This window comes from Castor canadensis, chromosome 11 (genome assembly GCF_047511655.1).
Source record: "Castor canadensis chromosome 11, mCasCan1.hap1v2, whole genome shotgun sequence".
NCBI lineage: Eukaryota > Metazoa > Chordata > Mammalia > Rodentia > Castoridae > Castor > Castor canadensis.
Window position 1 is genome coordinate 128063002 of NC_133396.1, and position 27971 is coordinate 128090972.

The 27971-nt window shown below is 48.6% G+C and overlaps 1 protein-coding gene across 12 annotated transcripts in view; it reads left to right on the plus strand.

Annotated features, from left to right (window-relative positions):
• Plekha6 (pleckstrin homology domain containing A6) overlaps positions 1 to 27971 on the plus strand; it is a 133124-nt gene that overhangs the window by 71332 nt on the left and 33821 nt on the right. For 11 of the 12 annotated variants that reach the window (XM_074048561.1, XM_074048563.1, XM_074048570.1 and 8 more), the window contains 5 exons: positions 17580 to 17660; positions 17878 to 17992; positions 21744 to 21848; positions 22472 to 22544; positions 25189 to 25289. In XM_074048561.1, the coding sequence (XP_073904662.1) occupies positions 17580 to 17660; positions 17878 to 17992; positions 21744 to 21848; positions 22472 to 22544; positions 25189 to 25289 (475 nt within the window). Of the gene's footprint in view, positions 1 to 10162; positions 15514 to 17579; positions 17661 to 17877; positions 17993 to 21743; positions 21849 to 22471; positions 22545 to 25188; positions 25290 to 27971 lie in introns of those variants that run through there. The other variant, XM_074048565.1, reaches the window with a different exon arrangement.

The window sequence follows — 27971 nt, forward strand, 5'->3', positions numbered from 1 at the left end:
AAGCTGTCAATACAAGTTCATGTTGTCTGCAGTTAACTTTCTTCATCCGTGGTTAAATTGCCCCCAAAATTTCGTAGCAATCAAAAACCATCAATTAAGCTTACCACCATATTGGTTTTTTGTTGTTGTTGTTGTTCTATTTATGTTGTCTTCTAGTAGACTGGGCTATAGTTTCCCAGAATAGATTTGAGTGTGGAAGAAATAAAGAAGGAATTTCCCTTAATACAAATGCTGAGTTTACAATCTTCATAATAGATGGCTTGGTTTTAAAATCTGATGATTCCCTGAACTGATTTTTCTCTTATTTTCTCTAGGGGTTTTAAAAGGTGCCTGCTTATTTCCAGAAAACATGCATAGCAGGCTTATAAAACATTGAGACCTAAATTCTTTCTGCTCAAAAGAAACCATACATATTGATTGTGTGTAGAGGTTGTTTAACTAAAGGAATAAATGTCTATTAAACTAAAAAAAAAAGTCAATGTTTCATTCATTGTGGGTTTTTTCTTTTTCTTTTTCTTTTTTTGCATTGATTTTTATTTAAAAAAATACTGCACTAGGGCTTGGTGAGGTAGTTCAGTGTAAAGCACTTGCCCAGCATGCATGAGGTCTGGGGTTTGATCACCAGCTCCATAAAAACAACAGAAAATGCAGAACAACAAAACTGCTTTAAAATAGTGTAAGTCTTGATTGCTGAGTTTTGGGGTGCTCCTTATATTTTATGCCCCTGTGTCCTATAGGGTGGGTTTCTCCCTCTCCTCCTCATCCCATCCTCAGAACAAGGGAGAGAGGTTGTGCTCTCAGCCAGCAGCTGTTCCCATGCCTGGCCAGAGCCCAAGACAGAGGGTGGAGGGAGAGAGAACAGGGAGAGGACGGGTACAGCGGCCTTTGGCTGGGAGCCTCTTAACAGCTTCCAGCTGCTTCCACACCCATCAGACTTCCGCCTGGAAGTGGTGGTTGGCCTTTTCCCCTCTCCGAATGAAATGTGTGATCTAATTAGACCTCTGGATCCCCATATCCACTAGTCCTCCAGTCTTGACATAGCGCTCCCCTTAGTTGATCCTATTCCCACCCTAGGTCTGCTGCTGTTTGCATCCATCCCTGGAGCCCGTGGGGTGCTGTCCCTGGAAGCCCCTTGAGCATCCACCCTGTGGGTCCATGTTCCCCACAGCTCTGGGAACCAAGCCAGGGCAGAGGGACCCAGCTGGCCTATCAGCCTTGCTGGGGACAGGTCCTGTAGCAACGAGGAAGGAGCTCCAGACTGCAGCTGAAAGCCCCTGAGGTGTGTTAAAATAATGCAGCCTTAACTTCTTTGACCTTCCAAGTTGTTGCTGTTTTTGTTTTGTAATATGAGAGTAGTAGTACTCCTGCCAGCCTGTGAGAACATAGATGAAGGCAGTGGGATGATGACAGTGTTTTGTGAATGGTAAAGGTTTTATTTGACATTCCTCTTCTGTCACAAATAAATAATCCTTTATTTTTATAAAGACCATGTTCAGGTCTGCTGCCTATTTGATACAAACCCACAAGAGGCACAGGCAGTGAGGTCCTCTGTTCACCTCTGTGGTGTTTCTGTCTGAGGGAAGTTACTGGGAAAGACTGGAGTCCCCTACCTGTCCCCTCCCACCCACTGCCTTCCAACACCCCCTAAAACACAGTGGGTACTCCAGGAGGAGTAGTTGGTGTCTTTTTTTGTTGTCGTTGTTGTTTTTTAATGTCCCAACTGGAGGCTTTTCTTTCTCATATCTTTATCGAGGTATAATTGATACATGACAAATGGTGTATATTTAAAGGGTAAAACTCGATGTGCTTTGTGAATCTGTAACTGCAATTAAGTTAATACATGTAGGGACTGGAGGTGTGGTCAAAAGGTAGAACGCCTGCCTTGTGAGCACAAAGCCCTGAGTTCAAATTCTAGCACAGCAAAAAACAAACAGAAAAGATAATGAATGTATCTTCATAACTCCCCAAAGTTTATTCCTGCCTCTTTGTAATCCCTCCAATCTGTCCCCAGGCAACCACTGATTTGCTTTCTGTTACTAGAGACGAGTTTGCATTTTTTTTTAAAGTATTATATCACAGACTCCTCCAGCATGCACTTTTTTGAGGAGGGAGGGGGGTCTGACTTTCAGCATAATTATTTTGTGATTCACCCAATGCTGTTGTGTTGTGTCTATCACTGACTGATGGCTTGTTCTGTTGTGTGGATGTACCACATACACTATTCCTAGGCCCCATAGACGTTTGAGTTTTTGTGGTTTGGGGCTATTATAAATGAAGCTGCTGTGAACATCGGTGTCTAGGTCTTTGTGCAGACACACGCTGGAATTGCTTTTGGGTAAACGTAGCAGTGGAATCAATGGCATGTATGGTGGATATGTGTTGAACTTTTTAGGAAACTGCCTCCTTTTCCCAAAGTGGATGCTCCATTTATAGTCTCACCAACGGTATGTGAAAGTTCCAGTGCCATTCTTTTTTTTTTTTTTCATTTCCAGTGCCATTCTTGACAACGCTTAGGATGGTCAGTCTGGATGGGAGCAGGGTGTGTGCAGTATCTCACAGCACTTTCAGTTTACATTTCCCTAAAGACATCAAGCATCTTTTTTGACATTCTATATCTTTTCGTGTTTGCTGTCTTAATATGAAGTTGTGAGAGTTCTCTATATGTCTAGATAAAAGTCCTATGTCAGTTACATGTTTTTTTGTTTTTTTTTTTAATTTGTTTGGTGGTCCTGGGGGGGTTGAACTCAGGGCCTGGTGCTTGCTACGTAGGGACTGTATGACTTGAGCAGTGCCCTCAGCCCTTTTTGCATTGGTTGAGATAGGGTCTTGCTTTATGCCTGGGCCAGCCTAGTCCACATTTCTCCTATTTGTGCTTCCCTATGTAGCTGGGATGGCAGGTGCAAGTCACCACGCCCAGTCATTGGTTGAGATGGGGTCTCATGAACTTTTGCCTGGGGTTGACCTTGAACTGTAATTCTCTTGATCTCCACCTCCCAAGTAGCTAGTATTACAGGCATAAACCACTGAGCCCAGATGTTTTGGGAATTTTAATGTCTTTATATTTTTGCAGCAGTGCCTTTTTAAATATATTTTGGTGGCACTGGGATTTGAACTTAGGGCCTTACACTCTACCATTTGCATCACACACCTACCCCTTTTTGCTTTAGTTATTATTTTTTTTAATAAGGTCTCACATTTTTGCTGGGGCCACCTGGACTACGATTTTCCTATTTATGACTCCTGTGTAGCTGGGATGACAGGTGTATGCCACCACCCCAGGCCTATTGTTTGAGATAGGGATCTCACTGATGTTTTGTCCAGGGAGCCTCAAACCTCAATCCTCCCAGTCTCCACCCCCAGGTAGCTGAGATTATAGCCGCTGTGCCTGGCCTTTTCTATATGTATATCTTTATGTTACTATCACAGTCTTAATTACTGAGGTTTTATAATGAGCCTTGAAGTTAGGTAGTTTAAGTCGTTCAACTTTATTCTTCTTAAAAGTTTTTTCATTATAGCATTTTAGGTCCCTTGAGTTTCCAAATGAATTTTAGAATCTGCTTATCTTTTTCCTTATAAAAAACTTCCTGGGATTTTGGTTGAGATTTTATTGAATCTATAGAAAAATGGGAAAATAAACATCTTAATAATGAATTTTCTGACCCATGAGAACAGTATCTCTCTCCTTTTATTTAATTTCTCTGAGCAATGTTTTGTAGTTTTCAGCATATAGACTTTGCACATCTTTTGTCAATTTTTTCCACAAGTGTTTACTTAGGTATTTAAAAAATTCTTTTTCCCCACTGTTTGCTGTTCTATGTGAAAATGCATGCTGGGTGCAGGTGGCTCATGCCTGTAATCCTCAGGAGGCTGAGATCAGGAGGATCATGTTTTGAGGCCAGCCCAGGGAAATATTTCAAGAGAATCCGCCTGCTTTGCAAGTGTGAAGCCCTGAGTTCAGACCTCAGTCCCACCAAAAAAAGAAAGAAAAAAAAAAAGAGAGAGAGAGAAAGAAAAAAAAAAATACAATTGATTTTTCTTTGTTGACTTTGTATCCTGAGCCTTTCCCTCCCCCTCTTTGAAATTCAGTTTAACCAAGCAGGAACCTGGGGACACTGAGGTGCAGGGAGTTTGCACGATGTGATAAGCATTTAAACTGGCATGTGAAGACTTGAGCGTCTTCCCTGGGTTAAGTCAGTATGTCATTTCAGTAGCAGCCTTGGCAGCAAAGGGTGGGGAGGAGGGGTGGTTCTGTGCTGTAGAATACCCCAATCTCAGGCACATTCTTGAGGGCAAATGGAATAGGTGGGAATGCAGTGCAGCCCCTTTAAGAAACCAGGGCCAGCCAGCCACCAGGCCACTGGGAAGGCAGCCCAGGAGATAAGATAAGGCCCCCTGGCTGGTTTGAACCAGGGTCCTGAGCCACAGTGGCTGGCCTACTGATAGGCAAACAGGAACCAGGATGATAAGGGAATGGTGCCAGCTACTAAAGCCAGGCTGGCAAGAGGTAAAACAGTCAAATCACAGATCTGGGGCCTGTAAGGAGGAAGGGGTATTAATTGTGGGTGTGGAGAGATGGGCATTTGCATTCTTCTGTACATCCTGTTGTAGTTATGATCGTGGTTAAAAGAAACCAAAGGTACTCTGCTTTACATGTGGTAAACATTCAATAAATACATACTGACTGCATTCTTTATGCTGAGTTGCTCAGATACGGGGAAGGAGACTACCTGGTTCCTTTCTCAAACTAGGAAAAGCTTGGCAAGGGCTTCCTGTGACAAGCCTGGAGCTGCTCATTTGCACATATCTGCATAGATTTGCATGTGTCTTACATGTAGATACTTGTATGTAGATTTAGATTTCCCCAAATCAATTGCCTATTTTTAAAGGATAGAGGGTGGGTTTGTTTCTACTCACCCCTGTCCAGCCTTCCTCTGCATCCTCCAAAGATACAAAAATGATTTCTACAACTTTAAAAGGTAAAGAACAGCCGTGGTTGCACAGTTCACGCAGATGCGAGCTGTTCTTTGCCTGTTGATATATTCCTTCCTTCCCTCTTAGTTTTCTGTTACAATTCCCAGTTCTGCTCTCCAAACTCCTGAGTGGAACAGGGAGATATCAAGGTGAAGAACTCCTCTAGTTAAATAGCTAGGGGCTCAAATTGCTTAGAAGTCTCCCTGGATTCTGTACTTGGACAGAGAAATGAGAGGTGGTTCATGGATCTGAAAATGGTCTTCCCACTGCTTCCGGTTCCAGGGCTAGGGATGCTGTGACTACCTTTGTCTGTTCTCCCTCCTCCAGGAATAAATAAAAATATCATCCCTCCCCCAGATCCTGGCTTCTCCATTGGCCCGCCTGGCAAATATTTCATAATGAGGACTCATCCAATTGGGCATGATGCCAGAGCTAAGTGCCTCAGGTTGTGTGTCCTCCAATCAGGCGGGGCAGCCTGGGAGGGACTAAAGGGCTCTCTCTCTCCACATGGGAGCCAGGGCGGCGTTACTCAGGTGGATGGCATCAAGGGGAGAGTTGCCACTTTCTTGGGACAGTGTAAAAGGTACAGAACAGATGGTCCATCAGCCAGCTTGAAGCAACTCAGCACTGAAGGGGTTAAGTCCAGTCATCATGTGCGGCTGTTAATGATTGCTCCCCCCAGGGACCTGGCCAGTATTAAAGGGAACCCTTTCCCTATTCCTGAGTGTGAAAGGAGGCAGGGTTAGAGACAGCGGAGGGGACTGGGACTCCAAAGAAGAGCCGGTGAGTAAGTGCTTATCCATCTGGTATATCTGTTTGTCTGTGAGGAAGCATGGATGCAACCATTCCATTAGCAAGAGGGGCTTTTGTCACAACCAGATACAGATTCTCAACTGGGGCCAGATTTCAGGATCATCTGTATTTATCAGAAAGAAAGCTTCAGAACTGTTACAGTCCAAGGGAGCACTCTTCTTAGCCCTGAAGCTGGAGAGTCAGGCCGGTATTGTATGCCCTGTGGTGAAGACAATGGTCACCGTGCACACAAAGCTGGAGCCTGGCTCTTTGCTCTCTCTGAGCCATTGTCTCCAGAGGGGCTCCAAGCCCTGGGCAGAGCAGCCTCAGCCTTCTTTCTTATGGGCTCATTTCCTGAGACACAGCCAGATGGGTAGTGTGGCCTTGCAAAGGCCACAGTCAGCTGTGAAGAAGAGTAGCATGGGACAGATGGGTGAGTGCGCAGGGTTGGGGGGGGGACTCTTCACTCATTAAGAAGACAAAGTTGTCATTTGATACAAAACTGAAATCTGTGAAGAAAATCTTGCTTTTAGATTTTTGTTGTCCTATCCCTTAACTTCCCCTCAGGTCCCTTGTCCCTTACCATCCATAGCACTTGTCCTCTTTGATCCAGGCACCTTCTCATGACGGGCCTGGCTTGTGTAGGGAATGCACCTGGAGTTCCTTGGCTTTGTGAGAGTAGGTGGTACACTGACATCTCAGCTGATTGGATATGTGTGTGTGCACATGTACATTTGTGTATGTGTGTACTCATGCATGCTAATGTGGTTTAAAAAACGAGAGTCTATTGGTCACCAAGGGAGAAATGTTACCTCCTACCCCTACCTCCCCCTTTAGCTGGTCGCCCTTTTGTTTCCTGGTCTCTCTTGGGAGGAAAACGTTGGCTGACATAAGTTGGACCTGGACAAGGGCGGTGGCCCTGCAGGGCCTTTTGGTAGGAACAGGGCACTCTGTGTCAGTCTTAAGGTTAGATTAGGGAGATAGGATAAACCCATTCTCTGGTAGCTTTTGCTGAGGTTGTTCATCAAGGCTTCTGTGGGCAAACAGAGACCAGGCACGATAAGGGGGAGTGCCAGCCACCAGACCCTGCAGGGCAAGAGCAGAAGGAGCCAAGTTTCTGGGCATTTGAGGCCATGAAAGAGGGGGAAGTAGAGTATGGGAGAGGAATGGACACACCTGTTCTGTGTGCCTTGTATTAAGATTAACGGCCACCAATGTGGCTAGCCAGCCTCAGTCCTACACACCAGGAGAAGAAGTTTCGAAGAGTTGCCATCCCCAGGCAGGGGGCTAAATAGGGGCCCACCTGTGCAACTGCCCCCACCCCATTCTCAGAAGGACTTCTCACTCCATTTAATGTTCTGCTGTTATGAAATCTTTAAGCTATGGACTAGGGGCCCTGTGTTTTTATTTTGCACTGACCCTGGAAGCTTTTGTACCTGGTCCGGTTCCCAGGCCCAGCCAGAAGTTGTGGCAACAGGAAAGTTGCTCCAGCAGGTGAAGGCAAACTCACCTGTTACCCCAGTGTCACTTCCCAAGGTTGGGCTGCTGTCCTGGCTGTTACCTGAGCAGCATCCATTGCTTTTCCTTTTCTCTGTTTCCTCTAAGACTTCTTGCTCCTCCTCCTCCTCTTCGTAGTTCCTGCCTATCTTCAAGGATACTGCATGACAGGGAGACGGAGGCAGGGAGCAGGCAGCAGTTCCATGTCAGAGTCCCTCCTCCCTCCTTACCAGGCCCTGTTTCTCTCACCTAGGATGTGGCCAGTGGGTGTTCTACACCAGGGCTGGGCCCAGGAACGCCTCTTCCATTCCTCTGAGACCACCTTTCCTCCCCTGCTTTCTTGGATGCACAGGTGGGGCTGGGGAGGCACAGGGAAGAGAGAATTCTAGAATCCTAAGCTCGATGATCTTGGTGACAGCTCCTCTTGTCTCATTCCCTACAGACTAGTTCTTCCCTCTCTGGACCAAAGGCCCTAAGGAGGCCTCCTGCCTTCTTCCCTCTAGCATCAGCCAAAGGTTGGCCTGTGCCAGCAGGAAAAGGGAAGTTGGAGGGAGGAACAGGTCCCCTCTGTCTCGAGAGTCTACCCCTGACCCAGCTCCACCCCTTCCCCATCTCTTGTGGTGTTATAACCTCTTCCAAGCTTCTCCCACTTGGCCTGCACCCAATAGGGTTATTAATGACAATACTTTTAAACCACCAGGAGTCTTAACATATAGAACTGAAAAAAGAATGGATTTTACAAGTTTATTTAATTGGACTTTGGAGTGTATCATTTACTTTTTGATTTTTAACTCTCTGTTGGTGGCAAAGTTTTCCACTCTTATTGGTGTATAAGGGACCTCATATTTCCTGAGGACACTGAGCACATATAAGCTGCTAGAAAGATAAACTGGTGGGGAAATAAATGTTTCATAGAATCAAAAAATATAACCAGAAAGTGGCTTCCAGAACAACATCTAGCTCAGCACTGTCCAATAGAAAGTTCTACAATGTTAGAATGTTCTGTGACAGTCTGTCCTACATGGTGTGGTTTCTGAACCTCAAAAGAGATGTGACTAGTGTGTCTGAGGCACTGAAAATTTAGTGTTATTTAATTTTAATTGAAATTTGAGGGCTGGGGGGTGTGGCTCAAGTGGTAAAGCGACTGCCTAGCAAGCATAAGGCCCTGAGTTCAAACCCCTGGACCGCCAAAAAAAATTTTTTTTTAATAGCCATATATGATTCGTGGGTATGAAGTTGGATGGTGGAGGTTTGGAGTAGTGCTACTTGTTTTCTTCATGATTAGAACATCAGCCTCTTCCTGGGAAGCTAATGTGCCAAGCATTCAACCAGGCACTTTAAATATGTCATCTTATTTAATCCTCCCAGCAACCCTGGTATAACTCCATGTTGCAGACGAGAAAACTGAAACCCAGAGAGGCAAAAGGCCTCAGTACTGGTCACCAAGACTCCTGACTTAGAGACCGCTGGTCCCACCCATTTCCTTCAGGAGAATCCACACATTATTCTTTGGCATCATGTGACAGTTTCCTCCACAACTTTCTAGATCTTGCTTTTCCTCTCTGGGGAGCTCATAAAGGATTATCTCCAATCCTGCAGCTGGGGCACAGCAAGGTGGTCCCTGACAGTCATTTCTGGCTGGTTCCATGAGAGGCCACTGTTCCTTAACTCTCTTTGGAGCCTCCATACAGCAGATAGCAAGAGGGGAGATTCCTCTGCCCTCGAGCCCTTGGCAATCTCCCCAAGACATGGGAAGTCCCAGACTCCTCACTCCTGGCAGAAAGAGGTGCTCAGAATTTCCCACCATTTGTCTGTGTCCCAGCTTGCCCCATCACTCTAGTCTCAGACACAAGACTATCTGAGCCCTCCTGGGGCCATGCAGACTGGGCAGGTGAGGGCAACACTAAACTCTGGCTCTACCATCATCCCCCCTGCCTTGGGCCCCTCCACATTGCAGCCCTCCCAGGTGGGAGGCTCCTCCCTCTAGGAGCAGCTGTCCAGGCTCCTGCTCGCTTGTTCCAGGTGACTTATGGCTGTCCTTTTCCCCAGACAAAGCCTCTGCTTTATAGACTCTGCTTTATAGTCCAGCTGGTTAGTGGAGGGAGGCCCGATGCAGATGGAAGCCTGGTAAGAGGGGATGGAGCTGAGCTCTCCTGTGTCCATCAGTCACTAGACAGCATGGCCCAGCTTCTGTGACTACTCTGTCAAACAACTATTTGGAGGGTGGGGTCAGCACAGCCATAAAGAAGGCTACCTGTTACCGCACTGTTTATGGGGACCTGCACCCCGCATCATAGACACTCCCCAGACCTATGGCTTTCCTTACTGTGTTCTTGGAGCATTACTGTGTCCTTACTGGAGTCTCCTGCTGAACCATGAAATTGTCCCCCTTTCTTGGAGATGAGGAACTTAAATGAGGTGAACAGTGGGTCTAGGGAGCCCCAAGGAAATGGGAGCTTTGCCATATCTCTCCTGTCACCGTGGCTAGGGCCTAAGCCTCAGCCTCCCTAATGGGTCTTTCCTCCCTATCCCTCCCTTCCAGTGTGAGGCCCAGAGACCTCATGAGTTTTATTTCCCTTTGTTCCACACCCCTTCAGAACAGCACTGCTTTTCTTCTGCTGTGTGGTCTGGCAGGAAGTTTGTGTCGTCTACTCAACAAGGCATCACTTGGTACCGTTGTTTTATTGTTAAAGTGAGGAGACTCGACTGTGTAATACAGCTTGACCCTCAAGTTGCTGGATCAGGAAGAAGTCATGGGAGGCTCTTGAGGATGTGGAAGGAGAAATAGCAGCCTGCATTCATCACTCTCCAAACACTCACTTTGTAAAATTCCTTCCCATGGGGTGGGGTGGGTGGGGTCGCTGTGGGACACCAGAACTAAATCTGCTGAGTTAGGAATGAAGAGATGGTTTCAGTGACCTTCATAGACCAGGAAGCGGACAGCTGGGCCACCTCAGCTTCTGAAGGGCAGGGGTTCAGGATTCAACCCAGAGCTGGGAGTGGAGGCATAATTAATTATTGTCCTGCCCTCAGGTCCTTTCCCTGGTGCTGACTATTGTGGAGAAGGCACCTTGGAAGCCTGCAAGGGGAGGGGACTGGGCAGGAGCCTGGCTTTCTCGGCCTTTCTTTGGCTGAGCCCCTCGGGAAGATCAAGGGAAGGAAGGTGTAGAGCTGCGGCTGTAGGCAGCTCCTTCTCTGTCCTTGTCCCCTAAGCAGGATGAAAACGAGTACACAGTACAAGCAGCAGGGTAGCCCAGGATAGGGGGACCATGATTCCGATTTTGCTTGCTACAACTTCTGCGTCTTAGTATCACAGTTCTTAACCAACTGAACAGGAGGCCAGGGTTTGGGTGTTTACCATCAGGATGTCCCCGGGAATGGTGTTCAATAATTTATCAGCCAGAAGGGACACTGGCCTGGAGTTCTGGCAGGCCTCAGGATCCAGGCTTAACCCCTTGATCTCTGGGTCCTAAAGAGGTGGCAAGACCCAGGGCACTGGCCAGAGAGGACATGTGGGAGCGCTGGAAAGATGTGACAGGGCCACTTTCCACCAGGCAACAGGGAAGAGTTTCAGTGTGGAGTAACTGGTGTGGCTATGCTGACTGTCTGCCTTGGTTATCGCTGTTTTTCAAAAGACAAATGGAATTCCATAAAGTAAAACAATCAGTTTAAAGATAAGATAATTCAAGCTGCAGAATATTTATCTTCTCAGAGCCTCACTCTTGCTAGGCAGGTGCTCTACCATTTGAGCTGTACCCCAAGCCCTTAGTAGTTTAGTTGTTTTTCTAATAGGGACTCATTTTTATACCCACCCAGCCTCAGTGACAATCTTTCTATATAGGCTGTGGTCCTCCTACTTATACTTCCCTACTGGCTGGGGTGACGGGCGTGTGCCACAACACTCAGCTTTTATTGCTTTGTGATGAGTTCTTGCAAACTTTTTGATGGGCTGGCTTCAAACCAATAATCCTCCAGATCTCTGCCTCTGAGTAACTAGGATTATGGATGTGAGCCACTGTGCCAGCCTGCCAGCTCTCTTTTCTATCTGAGGTAGGAATGAACTCAGGTGAAATTCCCCTGGCCTTCCTTAACGACCATAGAAGGCAAGGAAGATATATGTGACACTTTCAAATTGGAGGTGGGGGCTGTGAGGAGGGGGAGAGCTAAGCAGGAACAGGAGCAGCTCAGATCCTGTCTCCTGGACACTCAACCCAGACTGAGCATTTTGGGATGCTCCAGACTTGCTTGGGAGAGGACACCCTCTCCCGAGCTGTAGCATCAAAGGCGGGGTGGGGCAGGGGCCAAGGAGAAAGAACACATACTGGACTTGGTGAGAGTCTCTGGCAGCTGGTCCTCACACCTGTGTAGCAGGTATTTTTGACCTGCAGGTTGCACAAGGAGAAGAGGCAGGGTTTTAGAGAGGGCCTCCTTCCCACCTGCAAACACCCAGAGGTGCTGCCATCTCTTCCTTATGTGACAGCATAGGTAGGAAGCCAGAGAGGCTTTGGTGGGGTGCTGTTGGCTCGGAAACTGCTCCAGGAATGGCTGAGGAAGCTTCAGGAATCCAGCACATGGAGATGGTCAGAAATGTAAACCGAGCTAGGTTTTAATTGGGATAGAATACTGGGACGGATAAGACAACTTGACAATATTGATGAGATCCAGAGTGGAAGGCAGAGGGCTAGAGCCAAGCTCGCCCGGCTTCCCCTCCTGGGCTGCAGAACACTCCACAAGTGTGGACAGCCTGTCTTGGCTGGAATCTGCTGGCTGGGAGAAAGAAAGAAGTGGGGGAGGGCTGGGCCACCAGCAGCTCCCCTTCCCTCACCCCTGTCCTCTCCACCTAATGAGCTGCAATGCCTGAAGCCAGGGCGTCCTCAGCACGGGACACTGGGCCAGGGCTAATTCTCTGTCAGCAGATTCTCCGGAGCTATGGAAATGAAGCAGCTTGGTACAGGGCAGATAACCAAGTGGGGCCCCACAGGGTAGAAGGAGCGGAGTGAAGTGAATTCTCTCCTTCTTCAATATTTATCACAGTGGGAGCCCCGGGTGTCTGTCCTGGGAGCTAGGGGTGCATATGTGTGCACGTGTGGTGTGCAAATATGCATGCCTGCAAAGAGTCGTTAGGACTTGGGTTGCATTTGTGGTTGTTAACTATGTAGTGCCAGGAACACTCCTCATGGGCACTGAGGATGTCTTGAACCAGAGAAATGCCCCAATGACGTAGACAGACAAAGGTCTGGAAAGTGGAGAAGATCTATCTTGTCTCTGGAATTTATGGGTCTTGGTACTTGTGAAACATCTGTCTGTCCATCCTCCCAGCCCCCCACAGCCCTTACCCCATTATAACCTTCTTTAGGCTGCATTTGTTTTCTAGCTCCTGCACCTGGCATAGTTCTTGGTTTGTTTTTAGGCAGAATGATCGTAGCCATCATGTGTTATGCATAAAGCATTTCACATTTTGAAAGTTTGCAGCTATCATTTCATAGAATGAGAAGGTGGCTCATCTGCACATGAAAACGACGTGTCAGTCAAGTGAAGTCACACTGCTGATTTGTTCTGGATCTCACAGTGAAGACCCAATCCTGCCCAGCTCACTTTCCACTGATGGCAGTGCCATTGAGGTCCCTCCTAGGTTTAGTGGATAAGTGACCACTTACTGGGTGACCCCAGAGTTTACTGATGCTCCTACTTTCACCTCAAAATCTTTGCTGCCTGAGATTCTCCCTTTTCTTGGGTTGAATTTAAGAGGTCCACTTGGGTCTGTATTCAAAACTCTTTGCCCTTGAGAAATGAAAGCTTTTGACATCCTTTAAAAAAAAAGAAAAGAAAAGAAATAGGAGCAAGAAAACTGAATACCTTTCCTTGTTTCCTTTTTTAACTTTTACACCTGGAAAGTCCTTCTTGATGTCTAACCTAAAATGAAAATCCATCATTCTCTGCAGTTTAGTGATGAAGGAAAAGAAGGCCAGCCAGGCATTCTGAGCACTGACTTACCTCTGGGGCTTTCATATCTTCACTCTACTCGCTAGTACTGTCTTCACTGGCATGAGAGAAGTAATTTAACTTGCTACATAAGTAGAGGCTGTGGGAGGCCCCTGAGCTCAGCTTGAAGAGAAAGAGGATATTTTTGCCTCCTAGAGGAAGAAAACTCATTTTCCCGATGCGCTCCCACTCCCTCCTCCTCTTGTGCAGATGAGCTTAATTTTCTTCCCCTCCTAATGAAGATGGATCAAAGCCAAGCCATATATTCAGGGGGGAGCCAGTCGGGGAACTGGGTGAGGGGGTGAAACAGAGCTGTCTCATGGAGAGGAAGTAATTAATTTTAAAAGAGAACTAAGATAGGGAATCCCTTGGTAATAGAATGTCAAACTTCAAATGCAGGTGGCTAAAATTAAATCAGAGCATGGAGAATTTCTTTAATTCAGTCACTCATGCAGTCAACAAATATTTTTTGAGCACCTACTATGCACAGGCAGGACCTCAAGCAGCCATCAGGATAGGACTCATCTCTCCATAACCACAGCAGGGCTTGCTCCATGATCTACAGTAATGAGATTAGGGACAGATGCAAGCTGAAAATTGAGGCCTCCTGTCACCAGGATAAATCATTTGCAGAAGGCCCACTAAATGGATAAATGTATTAACCTTTGGGTTTAGGATTAGCTGTTTAAATATCAGCAGCTGTTGACCCCAGGTAGCCGCAGCCAGCTTGTTTCTTCATGGGTTAAACAATAGTGTTGTCCATTTGCTTTTCCGCTCACTGATTGCATTGTTCCCTGACCAAGTTCTGTCTTCCATCCAATAATTAGATTAGCCCCTCCCTTTCCATGTCTGTTGTGATATCACAGAATTGCCATAGCAACAGACTATGATGTCAACAGAATGCCCGGTGCTGCTAAAAAAAAAAAAAAAAAATCGGGTTGGTCAGAGAGGAATCTGTGATGTGAAGACAAGGTGGAATAAAAAGAAAAGCCAGAAGAGCTAAAATCTGACGTGGAAAAGAACATCTTGGCAGTGTAAGATGACAGTGGTCCTGGGGCCTCCTTTGCTGGAGCCCTTTACAAAGCCCCAGGGCACTTACTGAAGACCAGGGCAGGCTTGCCTGCAAGGCAGGGGAATGAAGGAGGTGACCTTCAGAAGGCCTTGCAGTCCAAAGATCCTAAGACATGGAGCTCTGCTCCTGAGCAGATCTGACAGTCACCAGCTGGAGTTTACCATCTTGCATCTGGGAAGATTTGCAGCAATAAACATAGTGACCACCCCCCTTGAGTCCTATTTGCTGCCTCCTTTCTCACAAGCCTGGGGGGGGGGTTCCTTCTATTTCAACTGAGCAAAGAGCCTGATATTTGCCACCAGCTGGGGCTCCAGCACCCCGTCCATCCCTGCTCGGGTTCCACCACATCCAGCTGGACCAGCACACACAGAGGGCAAGCAGGCTGGTGCTGGGTCGGAGGGGACGTGCCAGGCTGATTGCAGAGACAGTTTATACTCCTGTCCGTGTGGAAGAAAGCTGGCAGACTGAGGGAAGAGAAAGGAGACTTCAATTCATTTCAGCATTTCAGCATCTCAGCCTCCGCAGCAATGACCGTGAACGAGCCCGGAACTTCCTTTAACCCTTGTTTCCACAGGCTGTGAAGGGTTTCTGAGAAGCAAGTTTGTTTTCAGCTCAGGAGCCTGTGTCTGGGTTGAGAGCTGGAGAGGCAGGAGCAGTGTCTCCCTGCAGGTCGGGCTGGCATGAGTTTCTGCCGTGCAGATGGAAATGCAGCCTGCGCTCCTCCACCCGCCCAGCTACTCTGTGTCCTTAGCTCAGTGAGGTCGGACTACCTGGAAGCGGTACACCTGCTCCGTGCATGCCTGTCTCCCCGTTTCTGCATTTTCTCCTTGGGAACCTGAACTGGGAGGATGTCGTCCCCTCTTGCTTATTCTGCCTCCAGGCCTCTGGCCAGTAGCATTCTGGCTGAATGCTAGGGAGCCTCCTAGGCCACTAGGACACCTGGGCGACCCCTCCCATCACCCAGGGACAGTCCCCTCCCTATTCTCCAGTGCCAGGATCAGGAAGAGGGGACAGCCACCAGAGTCTCTGCCACTACTTGCCCTGCATCTTTGCCACAGCATTACGGGTTGTGGACCGGAGGACTTACTTCTGTCAGAGGGATGGTAGCAGCAGGGTGGCTGGTGGGTCCTCTGAGGCTGCCGAACTGGGGACCAAGCTGCCAAAACGATGTTGAAGTTTCGGGCTGATCGACGGGTCAGGTAGGGATTTCCTGCACGGACCGTGAGCCCAGTGAAGTCAGAGCAGGCTGAGTTGGCGCTCATCCTGTTTGGATCTGGGGGCTTTGTGGTGAGGGGTCTGCTGGAGATGACCTGGAAGGAGAGCATAGTTAGGTCAGTGGCTGCTGCATTGCAGTGCCTGGAAAGGGGAAGCTATTTTGAAATTGGTAGTGCTGGGATGAAGAGAGGACGTCATTTGTAGGGGTTGCTGGGTAGGAGGCTCTAGGGCAGGGAGAAATGTGCCATGCCCTGGAAGACTCCAGCTGGCAGCTGACGGCAGACTAGGTGCTTCTTTGTGCATGTCTGTCTGTACCCCTGCCCACTGGAAGCTCCCAATAGTTACCAACAGAAACATTCAGTTCAGAGGGGTGGGGAGAGGGTGTCCCACAATACCTGGCAAGAATAGAGAACTTCTTGGTACCTCAAGGACCTTCTTTGTTTCAGACTGTTGTCACCAGACCTATAGGAGGGCAGAGCCAGGGACAAGGGTAACTGGAGGCAAGGTACCCTTCCTTACAAAGATGCCCTGTGATTAAGTTGAAAGGAGCATCCTTTGGGACCTGGAAGGGAGGAGGGCCTATGGTTTGGGAAGTGGGGATTAGATCACTGAGGTGCTAGAGTTAGAACCCAGGCTTGGTGGATGTGTGTTGGTCAGGTTTTGGGTCTTGGCTGGCAAACCCAGCTGCAAAGCCCAGGTTTTCGTGGGAGGCTGTGGCCACTGCTTGCTTCGCCTGTGTCCCCTGCATGTCTTTGATTTAGGTCTGAACAGCACTGGTTTGCAAGCAGGAATAGCACCCTTTGATATTATCTTTAGCTTCAGCAGACAGCCCAAGTATTGGAATGTGTCCTGAGCTATTTATTGAAAGAGGGTGTCCCAAAGGTTATTTTACTTCTTTCATGCATCCAACTAAGTGCCCTTTCCTCTGGCCCTGGCCAGCCTGTGGTGGGTCAGGAAGAGAACTGGCTCTCAGTGGGGATGCTCCAGGACCCAACCCTGGCAGTCTCTGTACCCCTACTTGATTTTACCATTGACCAAAGCTAGTGCTGGGCTTTCCAGGGGTGGGATAAAAGGACCTTGAAACTCATCTAGCCCACCACGGGCTGGACACTTGACTGTCCACTCTTACCAGGTGGTCCCCACTTACAGAGCCACTGCTGATGGCTGTAATTTGTGGCTTAAACCTCCTGCTCTTGTCCCCCCCTCAACACTCTTTGCTGCCTTCCTCTTGCGTGTCCCTGGAGAACCCACTGGGGAACTAGCCTGACATTCCAGAGAGCCACAACAGGCCTGGCCCCCCCACCCCACCTGCCCCGCATACATTCCGTCCCTGGGTCCTGCTTCCTGGCAGGCTGTCCTCACCTGCCCCCCTCCCCTGACTCCCCATTCACAACAGCCCTTAAGTAGATCCAACTGTTCAGCCAGCACTGACCTTGATGCTTGACAGCAACTGAGGTCTTTGCGACATCCAGTAGCCCTTAGACAGAAGACCCTGAGTGCCAGCCCAAGTTCAAGAATGGCATTTCTGGATCTTCCATTTCATTTCAAGAAAGAGATGGAACACAAAGCAGGAGAGAAAGAGCCCAAGGTCACAAGAGAGTTCTTTCAGCAAATAACGAAGTGGTTTGTTTGTTTGTTTGTTTGTTTGTTTTTTCTCATGTGGAGCACTGGCAGACGCTGTCCCTGGGAAAGATCCTGCCATGCAGGAAACCTTGACTTGATGGTTCAGTTGGTGGTGTAAACACTCCACCCCACCCTCCCACCCACTCCTAGGCTGACCACTGAATGAGCTAAACGTTGTTTGTCTAGCCTGGAGATCCCTTGTAAGTAGTTAAAACTGACAAGTGAAAGGGAGCCAGGTTTCATTTCTTTGCCTCCGCCACAACTCCATCTGGCTGCAGCTTCTCCTTCTGCAGCCCAGTCTACCCTCTTGCCCCCACTGACCCCACTAGGGGACAGACACAGTTCCTTCTGTGGTCACCAGTCCTTGTGGTTTACCTCTCTGTCTTCTGCACCTGTGCCACAGCTCCGCCCTCTTTTTCCTCTGCAGCCACAATGAAAGACGGAACACATTTCAACACCCAGTGACTGGCCAGGTTCCAGAGGAGAACAAAAAATTTGACTTGAAAACGTAAGTTTGCCCTCTGCTTGCTGTTTGGCCTTTTTACCCTTGACCACCACCATCCTGCAAAATCTGACAAAATCAGGAGAGCTAAATGTTTACCACTCTCACCATGGTGGATCCTGACTCACCCAATGAAAGGGTGGCAGGGTGGAGAAAAGGGATGGTGCTTCCCATTGCTTCTTGGCTCTGACTAGTCTGTTTCTTCTGGTCAACTTGAAATCAGATTGGCCTTGGACATGTCCAATAAAACAGGTGGGAAACGCCCTGCTACCACCAACAGTGACATATCCAACCACAACATGGTGTCTGAGGTCCCTCCAGAGCGGCCCAACATCCGGGTAAGTCTAGCCCTCAAGATAAGCCATTGGGCAAGAAATGTCTTCAGAGCATGCTTAGTGGGATCTCAGGGACTCCTAGGAAATCTTTGCCTGCCCAGCTCATCCTGAGGTAAGGTAGCCTAAGAAGACAGTGCAGACTGGGAAAAGAAGAGGGCTGAGACCAGCATTGTCAGAAGACCAATATCTAGATCTGGGGTTCTTGACCTTAGCCTTTGTTAGCATTTGGGGATGGATCATTCTTGGTGGTATGGGACTGTCCTGTGTATTGCAGGATGTCAAGCAGCATCCCTGGCTTCTGCCCCCACTAGATGCCAAGAGGACCTTCCCTCCATTTGTGACAACTAAAAATGTCTCCAGATATTGTCAAATGTCCCCTGGGGACAAAATCGCCCTGTTCTCATTGAGAACCACTGATGTAGAGGGGACAACAGAAGAACTTTTCATGAAGGACACAGTGACTGGAAATCAGAGAGGGAGGCAGAAGGAAGAGAGCCCCAGCCAGAAGAAGTAATTCAGAAAAGTTATGGCAAAGAGGTCCAGTAAGATCACAGCTGGACCTTTGGGTTTAGAGACCATGTGTACTCGGAGACTCTGACAAGAGCAGTCTGAGTGTGAGATGTGATGAGGTCAGAAGACGAGCCCGAGAAGTTTAAAGAGGGGATGGGAGAGAACATGTGGAAACACTCAACAGTAGAAACTACAATTCTAGGAAAATAGCATAGATGGTGATATTTTCATAAAATGGAAACTCTCCAAAAATGAAAATGAACTAGCTCTGTATGTATTAATAATGGTGCATCTCTAAAACACCATTCTGCAAGTTGCATAGTATGAGAAATATATCACGGGTATAAAACATACAGACATGAAACATGGCACTGCCTCTGTATAGAAGTATCTGTAGTTCAAGTTCATAACCACCAACAGGAAGACTAATGTTGGGTCCATGGTTACCTCTAGGGAAGAGAAAGGAAATGGGATTGGGGAGGGCCTCAGAGGGCATTTTAGTTCCAGTGCCTTACCTTATTAGAGAAAAACAACATAAAGGGGTGATTTCCATATTCTTCCCTACTTGTGAACTTTTAGAAATGTTCCAGAAAGGTATTTTTAAAAGAGTTTCTTATTTTCGATTATCATGTATTACTTGTATGTGCAAATGGGGTTTAGTGTGATATTTCGATGCTTACATAGAGTGTGCACTGATCAAATCAGGGTGATTAGCATTTCCTTCTCCTAATCTTTTTCTTTGTTTGAGAGAGTCCCTCTGGGTAGCCCAGGCTGGCCTTGAATTCTCAATGCTCCTGCCTCAGCCTCCCAAATGCTGAGATCAGAGTGTGCACCACTTTTTTTTTTTTTTTTTTATGTTGGTAGCCTTCAAGCTATTCTCTTCTAGCTCTTCGTAAAATCTACAAGAGGTTATTGTGAATGAGAGTCAGACTGACGGAAAATGAGGTTGGGGGCTGGGCACCAGACGATGCTGAAACAGAGGAGGTTTGTTTGTTGAGTGCTTGGAGGCATGAGGGGAATGATCAGAAGAGAAACTTAGGGGAGCAAAAAACATATAAGATAGACTAATCAGCCCTGTGTCAATGCTTGTCTAAAACAGCAGAGGAAGTATGAGATGACAAGCGTTCTGAAGAGTTCTGATGTGGGGTGTGGGGAGCTGGGTGGGTCTTAGTACCATTTGCCTAGATGAAGAGTATATAGAATAATAGGTTTGGGTAAGAGGAGTGAGTTGGGCTTTTCCCTTATTTAATCCTGGTCAGACAACCAATTTACAACAACGGACTGGAGCTAGGAGAGAGGTCTTAGATTGAGGAATCTTCACCATGTAGCCAAAGAAATGGATGTAGCTGAGCTTGCACAGGTGTGGTATGCAACAAAATCTCAAAAAGTTGGGTTGAGGTTCACCAACCCTTAGGGTAGAAGAAGGGGAGACTGAGAGGGATGCTCAGAGATGGGGGGGGGTTTGCAAAGGAACAGTAGGAAGAAGAGCCTCAGGAAGGATGAAGCTAATCTTGTCTGTGGCTTTAATTCAATAGCACTGCAAAAGCCATTTCAGAAAGGAAACAGAGGCGGTTTCAGAGTCCTGAGAGAAGGAGGTGGGCTTGGCTCTTTCCAGGGCTAACCCTAAAGAGAAAAAGAGAGAGGGTTTTGCCTTACAGTGGACAGGGGATGAGGGCTGAAGGGGGACTTCAGGGTGTTTGTGGGGGGAGAAAGAGAGAGAGGGAGGAGAAGGGGAAGAGGGAAGGGTAGACAGATGCTTTTCCACCTAAAGACTGGCGTGTGCTGGCTGAGGAGAAGCAGCTGGTGGGAGGAGGACACACTGAAGACAGATTTGAGAGGAGATGGTAATAGGCCGAAGTCTCAGAGGTCACAGAAGGTCAGATGTGTCATCCTTGGGAAGAGGGTGATGCTGCTTCTTTTGACATTGGAAGGAAAGAGGCAAAGATAGTGGCGAGTGCAGTAATCTTCTGTGTAAAAGGGTGTGAAATTGAGGAAGTGCATACCCAATAACTTCATTTTCCTCTGCGGAGAAACCTTGTCCACTCTACGGAGGGCGGAGCACAGCAGGATGGACGACTTGGGAGAATGGTAGGGGTGAGGAGTGGAGTTGCTGTCTGGGGCTCAGTTGGAGAGGGTGGATCTGCTGTGACCTTATCTGTGTGCGGTGTGATTTTGTTTTTTCCTCAAGCAGCACTGTAATCTGGCGATGAGCCCTGGGAGGGTGGATAATTTGATTAATTTGGAATATTGACTTTCAGAGAAGATGAAGCCAAAAGACAGTGGATGGGGTTTTGAGTCTGGCTTTGGAGAGAAATAACTAAAACCAGGGAGTAGCTGATGGATCCAGGGGAAAAAGCTGGTGGGATAGGAGAGGTTTGAGGAGCTGGGGACCTTACTGAAGTAGAAAAGCTGGTGTGGCTGAGTAGTGGAGGGGGAAGCCCAAAGGGTGACTGCTGTGATTGTAAAATGCGACTAGTATAATTGAAGATGTGGGTGGCAGGGTGGCTTGGGGTACTGATGGGGCTCAAGGTGCAGCTAGGGGAGTGACACACGGGAGTAGAGGTGAGGGTTTAGCGTCAGGGATATCAAGGTAGGGCACCGGTGGGTTCTCCTCAAGAGCAAAGAGATCCCTCTCAGTGACTGTAAGACTTAGAATAAGAGGATGACTGATACCAAAATCCTCAGACTCTGAAGGAGTGAGTTAGAAAGCTGGTAAGTGATGAGAAGGGTTACTACGCCATGGGAGATCAGGCAGTAGTGCTGCAAGGAAAGTAGATTGTTGCGAGAATGGGGAAGAACGACAGCATCCAAAATGGCACCAAAGAGCACCTGTCCACCCTCTGAGCTCTATGGTGTGTTGTGCACGAGACAGTAAGCAGGATGTAGAAAGCACATGAAATGGGGAGTTAACTCACAGTTGAATGGATTCCAGAAAGCATTGTGAAAGAGGTCGGGGAGTAAGGAGAGAAAGGGAGTACTTTCTCAGGGAGGGAGGGAGGAGAGGGAAAGGGGAAGGGAAGGGAACCTATAAGATAGGAGTATTATTTTGAGACCCATTTTAGAGATGAAGAAAAGAGCCAAAGAATTGAAAGACCATGCCCGAACCAAGATTCATGCCCTCTTAGTATGAGGGTTTCCAGGGATCAACTGGAGACACACAGCTCCTATCAGGGCCAGCTCCCTTGTAGCTAGAGCGTAAAGAAGGAGAAGAAAGTGAGGCTTGCTTCTGTCTCTGCCTCCCTAGGCAACTCGAACACCCCGCAAAGCCATCGCCTTTGGCAAGCGCTCACACTCCATGAAGCGGAATCCCAATGCACCTGTCACCAAAGCAGGCTGGCTCTTCAAACAGGTGAGGCAGCCCTGCCATTCTGCCCCTGTAACCACCACTGTCTTTGTAGCATGTGAGTCCTCTGTATTTATGGCAATCCACGCACTCTATTTATGAGTGTTCTAATGGTATAAAGCTCAGAGAAGTTGAATATCTGCCCAAAGTCACACAGAATAATTAGTGTCAAATTTGGGAATCCAGGCAGGGTTCCTGATGGGCAGATGCAGTAATGTTGAAATATTCTGGCTCACCAGCCCTCTCAGAGCATGGCACTGGTTCCCCTGCAGGTCCTCTTGCTAGGTTGGGTAGGTGTCTCCTTTAAGACCAGGGATCCACCAACTGTCCTCAGACTGACCTTGACATTTCCTTGTCTGCCCTTCAGCTCTCTTATTCTGGCTCATCTTTAGCCCCTCTTATCTTCCCTGGGGGAGGCACAGAGCCTCTGAGTGACAGAACTGGAAAGTCACAGGCAAAAATTTAATGTCAGTTCCCAGCATCTGAGATCTCAAGGGGGAGTGGCTGCCACACATTAGTGGCAGCGCTGCGACTAGAGCCAGGATGTCCTTGGAACCAGTGTGGCGTCTGCCTCCTCTCCCACTCTCAGCTCACAGCCTCCCACATCTGTCTCTCCACATGTCGTGCAGGCCAGCTCCGGGGTGAAGCAGTGGAACAAGCGCTGGTTTGTCCTTGTGGACCGCTGCCTCTTCTACTACAAAGGTAAGCTTGCCCCGGGGGTTGGCATGGCCCGGGAGCCAGGATGCCATTTTGTCTCATCCTGCCTTGTCACTGGGCTCTTCTCTGGATGGCCATTGGGAGAGCAGGTCTATCCACTGTAGTTGCTGGCACCAGTGGGGTTCTCAGTCACACATTCATTCACTCATTCAATTCTGAGTCATCAGTATTTATTGAGTGCCTACTAGGTGTGGGACAGAGTTCTGGGTCCTTATGGGTTACATAGTGGGAGAACAAGGGAGTCATTTGGATGGTGAAGCCCTGGGGTGGCGGGAGAAAAAGGATGAGGAAGAGGAGGTAACTGGTTACTGTTAGGTCACTTGTTAATGGAGACCTGCACTGTTCTCCCTCCTGCCTGGCGGGAAGGTGTGGTCTGGTCCATAATCCAGGATTTTTTTTGTCAGTTTTGTTCACTCCTGAGTCCATAGCACCAAAAACTTGTAGCTCACAGTAGGTGTTCAGTCAATACTGAATGGATGCTTCTCCCTAGCTTCTACTCTCTCTGCAAACCCCCACACCCTTTGCCTCCCCTGCCTCCCAAACAGAGGGCAAAGATCTAGTAACTTTGAGAAAGCCTTGTGGGCACAGTGGGCACAAGCAAGGACCTATGACTGTCATGACACTGTCATGTCAGGCTGCTGCAGAGAAAGGAAGCTGGTGGGGGGTGGAGAGTAAGGAGAGAGAAGGCAAAATGATCTAGAAGCGGGAGAGGCTTTTTGCTTCGCTTCTTGCCTGAGTGGTGAAGCCCATTTCTTCAGGCCTCTGAAGCAGCTTGGTGAATTATTAACTTAGGCAAACATTTACCTGTTGACCCTCTGGCCCTGGAACTCCACTGTCCCTGAGCGGAAGGAACTGCAGCTCCTGGGGCAGGCACAGGGGAAAGTCCAAGATGGAGAAGAATCTGTCTAGGCCCAGGACCCAGTTGCTGAGCTCTGGAAGTAGGGGTGCCCTGGAGCCAGAGTGGGACCAGACTGGGGGAAAAACCAGGGTCTCTCTAGAGGAGGGATAAGAAGGACCCACAATCCACAGAGCAGTCTCAGTACACTCCCCAACCCTACCTTAGTCAGTTTTCTGTGACTGGGGAATTGATAAAGGAGTTTTTAAAAGAAAACTTTTATTTTTGACTTAGCATACATATGATATGAGAGGATTTCCTTGTGATAATTCCATACATGCGTACAGTGTGCCTTGAAGGAGAGAGGTTTATTTTGGCTCAATATTCTGGAGGCTGGGAGGTCCAAGAACCACCTGCTAAGCCTCTGGGGAGGGCCTCCTACTGTTTCAACTCATGATGAAAAGAAGGAGAAGCAGATGCATATGGAAACAAAACGAAACAAAACAGGAGGGCAGCCTTGTTTTATACGACTTGCTCTAGCTGGGCACCAAGTGACTCATACCTGTAATCCTAGCCACTGGGGAGGCAGAGATCTGGAGGCTTGAGATTTGAAACCAGCCTAGGGAAATAGTTTGTGAGACCCTATCTTAAAACTACCCAAAGCTCAAGTGTTAGAGTGCCTGCCTAACAAGAATGAGGCCCTGAGTTCAAATCCCAGTACTGCCAAAAAAAAAAAGACCTGCTCTAGGGCTGGAACCCACTTAGAAGGGCATTCATCCCTCTTAAAGACATTACCACCCCACAGCACCATTACAAGGGAAGCAAATTTCAACATGGGACAAACCTAAACACTGTCCTGCACTGTTCCAGGCAAGGCCCAGCTGCCCTGGAGGATGGCAGGCAGCCTTGGTCTTCCCAAAGACGGTCCAGCCCTGAGTCCTTTCTACTCCTCCAGCTTACCCTTGTCCTCCCACACTATGCTGAGGGCTGGACAGAGAAGCCCAACCACAGACCAAGTGTCCTGTAGGTGTGCTAAGAGGAGAAGCAGCACTTTTTTTTTTTTTTTTTTTTTGATGGTACTGGGGTTTGAACTTAGAGCCTCACACTTCCTAGGCAGGTGCTCTGCCACTTGAGCCACTCCGTCAGCCCAAGAAGCAGCACTGAGGGAGTTTATAACCCTACAGAGATTTCATCTGAGCCCTGAGGATTTTTCATCTGACCCCTGGGGGGAAATGAATAAGCAGTCCTGGGGAAAAGGAGGAGGGTCTTGCTATGGTCTCATACTTGTCACACCTGCCCCACAGAGTGTTCCCGCCCTTTCTGCTGACAGCTGGAGTTCCGACTAGCTAATCCATCAGGCTCCTTTGCAGATCCATGATGAATTATGTAATAGCCCAATTGTTAGGCTGATCCTGGGAAGGGAGGCCAGGGCTCCATGCAGGAGCATGCTGTCCTGTGGAGAGCAGGGGCCTTAATGGAGTCTGCAGCAGGAAAGGGCAAAGCAAGCTGCTGGGAGCCTGGGAGGACCTTAGAAAGAGTTGCTCTGAAGCTGGCTGCGATGGTTCATGGCTGTTTTCTCAGCACTTGGGAGGCTGAGGCAGGAGATTGTGAGTTTGGGGCCAGCCTGGACTACACAGAAAAACCCTGTCTCAAAGAAAATAAAAGGGAAAAAAAGTTCCCAGAGGAGACAGAGAGTGGAAGGGCCAGTACACCCCACTGTGTTCCATCTTGTCCCCTACTGCATGTGTCTCCATTGAAATTGTCCCGTACTTTGTGCCTCTGTTTCCCTGCCAGATGAGAAGGAGGAGAGCATCCTGGGCAGTGTTCCCCTCCTAAGCTTCCGGGTTGCAGCTGTGCAACCTTCAGACAATATCAGCCGGAAACACACGTTTAAGGTCAGTTGCCTTCCCCTCCAAGGCCAGGTGGGCAGTGAGCCTGCTCTTCTAGAGCATGTGGGTGTGGAGAGGATGAAAGCATCTCCTTAAGGAAGCCCAAGTGATGATTGGGGGGCGGGGAGGGACGGCAATGGCCCCTGGACTCATATGAGTTACTGGGAGGCTCAGTGAGGTTGTGCTGGGACCCCTTCCTCCTGCGGGTCCAGTGGGTAATCGCCCCAGTGGGCCAGGAGAGGTGGGCCTCCATGGTAGCACAGTTTTTAAGGGGAGGAAAATTATGCCCTGAGCCCTTGGACCTTCTTTCTAACAACCCGCCCCTGGGAACTCCCTCTTGGCAGAGTAGAGCTGTGGCCAGCGGGGTTCTGGGATCTCTTCTGGAAAGCCTTCCTCCCTACCTTGGCTCAGGGAACCAAATCCCCTGAATTCAGTCAAACTTAAGTTTCAGTCTTTAGAGAAAATTAGGAGTTGAATTTTGTTCTAATCCCAAGCTGCAAACCTTGTAGACAATAATTTTTTTTTGTTTGTTTGTATGGTACTGGGGATGGAACCCAGGACCTTGTGCATGCTAGACCAGCCTCTACCACTGAGCTACACCCCCAGCCCTGTAGACAACAATTGAGAGAACAAGAGTCCAGGAAAATGGGACTTGCTGCTCTGCTCAGTATCACTCCTGCAGAACCCCTGGGGGATCCACGCAGCAAAGACACGCCTGCTGTCAGTGTTTTTCCACATTTAAAAATTCATGACCCATTAAAAACTATAAAAATCTCATGCCCTCTTTGTGTTTTGTGATGCAAAAACCATAGGCTCCTTTTCATTTTTCAAATGTGGAAGTATAATACATATTCTGTTTTTCTCTCGACAGCTGACAATTGCTGTCCAAGACCCTTAAAACCCAAAGTTATAGCGTTAGGAGGTAGGTCCTGTATGTGGGTCACACCAGGTCAGTATCTGAGCTCCTAGGGCCCGTTTTGTCCTGCAGACTCAGGTCACCTGGTGACAGAAAAGAGGTGGGCAGCACACACTGGTCCTGCCATTGGGAACAAGGAGGGACCTATTTGGCACATAATTAGTTTCTAGCCTCCCAGGGTCTCATTTGCCAGAGGTGTGAACAGAATCAACAATTAATAAAACTCTGACTCTAGGCAGCCAGGTTCTAGCTGGGGAAATAGGAACAGGCTGTTTAACCAACAATAAATAGTCCTGCTACACAGACACATTCACACCCACACACAATCAACAGCCTGTCTCGCCCTCCCCACCAGACCTGTCAGAGACACACATTCCAGCTTGGAGCTGTGCCAGCAACAGACATCAGATAAATGTCCCAGAGATGAGTGACACACACCCAGCTGCAAAGCCCAGAGATCACTCCAGTGCCCACCAATCCCTCCCTCCCTCCCTTTCCTTTTTACCCTCAAGGCGTGCACTGCCTCTTTAAGGCCTGGCTTGAGGGCTGTGCTCAGTGGCCCACAAAGGGTTCTAACTGTGGCTATTCAGTGGCCCTTCCCTAGGGAAGGGAGAAGAGCTGAGACAGACAGGAGGCTTATCCTGCTGTGGCCACCAAGTGGGATGGCAAATAATGAGGAGCCAAGAACTGTTCCTGCCCAGGCTATGGCTGAATGCCTTAACCTCTTCCCACCCTGGCCCTTCCTCAGAGGCCTTCGCCTGCAGGACACCTCCCACAATTCTCTCACCCCATTTATAGTTCCAGGCCAGTGCCCTTCCCTGCTCCCCATCAATAGCCCTGTCTTTTCCCAGGACCCCTGCCTTCCCCTGTCATGAGCACTTGTTCCTGGGCTTATGTTTGCTCCTTGTTCCCTATGGCATGTTTTGTCCCCAGCGTGACTGTGAGCTCAAGTGCAAAAGCATGTCTTTGCCTTCCTTGTGACTGGTGCCCTGAGCGAGCGGTGTACACAGGCCACTCACTGGATGCTCACTGAATTGACGAATTCATTTGCTGCTTACTCCCACACTCCCCGAGATGCACCACCAGCCCTGTTGGTGTCTGCCGCTCCTCTACAGAAGCCCTGTGTTCTTCATCCAGAGGGCTCACCCCAGCCCCAGGCTCTCTGCTTCTGTGCAGTTTCAAGTCTCAGTGGGCTCTTTACAGCTCTGCTGCTGTCCATCAGCCCCTCCCCAGCCCTCTCCCACGCCATCCTTAGCTCTGTCCATGGGCTGGGCCCTCTGCTGGAGGGTTGGGACCATGCAGCAGGACCCAGAGGAAGGGCTCCCAGATGAAAGTGGGGCTGGGAAAACGTAGGGGTGGAGCAGAACCAGCTGCAATCAAGGGAACCTTGGAAGGGTGTAGATTTCCTCTCTCCTTCCCAGCCAGAAAGCCAAGGTTTAGCACCTGAGGGGCCAGAGGCTGGAATAAAGCTCACCTCTGAGCCTCTTAATCCCCTCTGGAAACCAGACTACCTGCTTTCTTGGGAGATTGTCATTCTCACCTGGAAAGTATTCTGGGCTTTCAGAGAGAACCTAGTCCTGTGGCCTCTTTTCTTTATGGCCAAAAATCCTTGAGTTTCACCAGGCAGGCCCCTCCCTATAAGCCGATATATCAATTAAGACCAGAGCAAAACTTGTTTGAAGTGGCGGAGTGACCAGGAATAGAGCAGGGTTAGTGTAGGGGTCCCTGATTCACTGCCCACCACAGCCCAGACTCCCACAGTGAACACTATC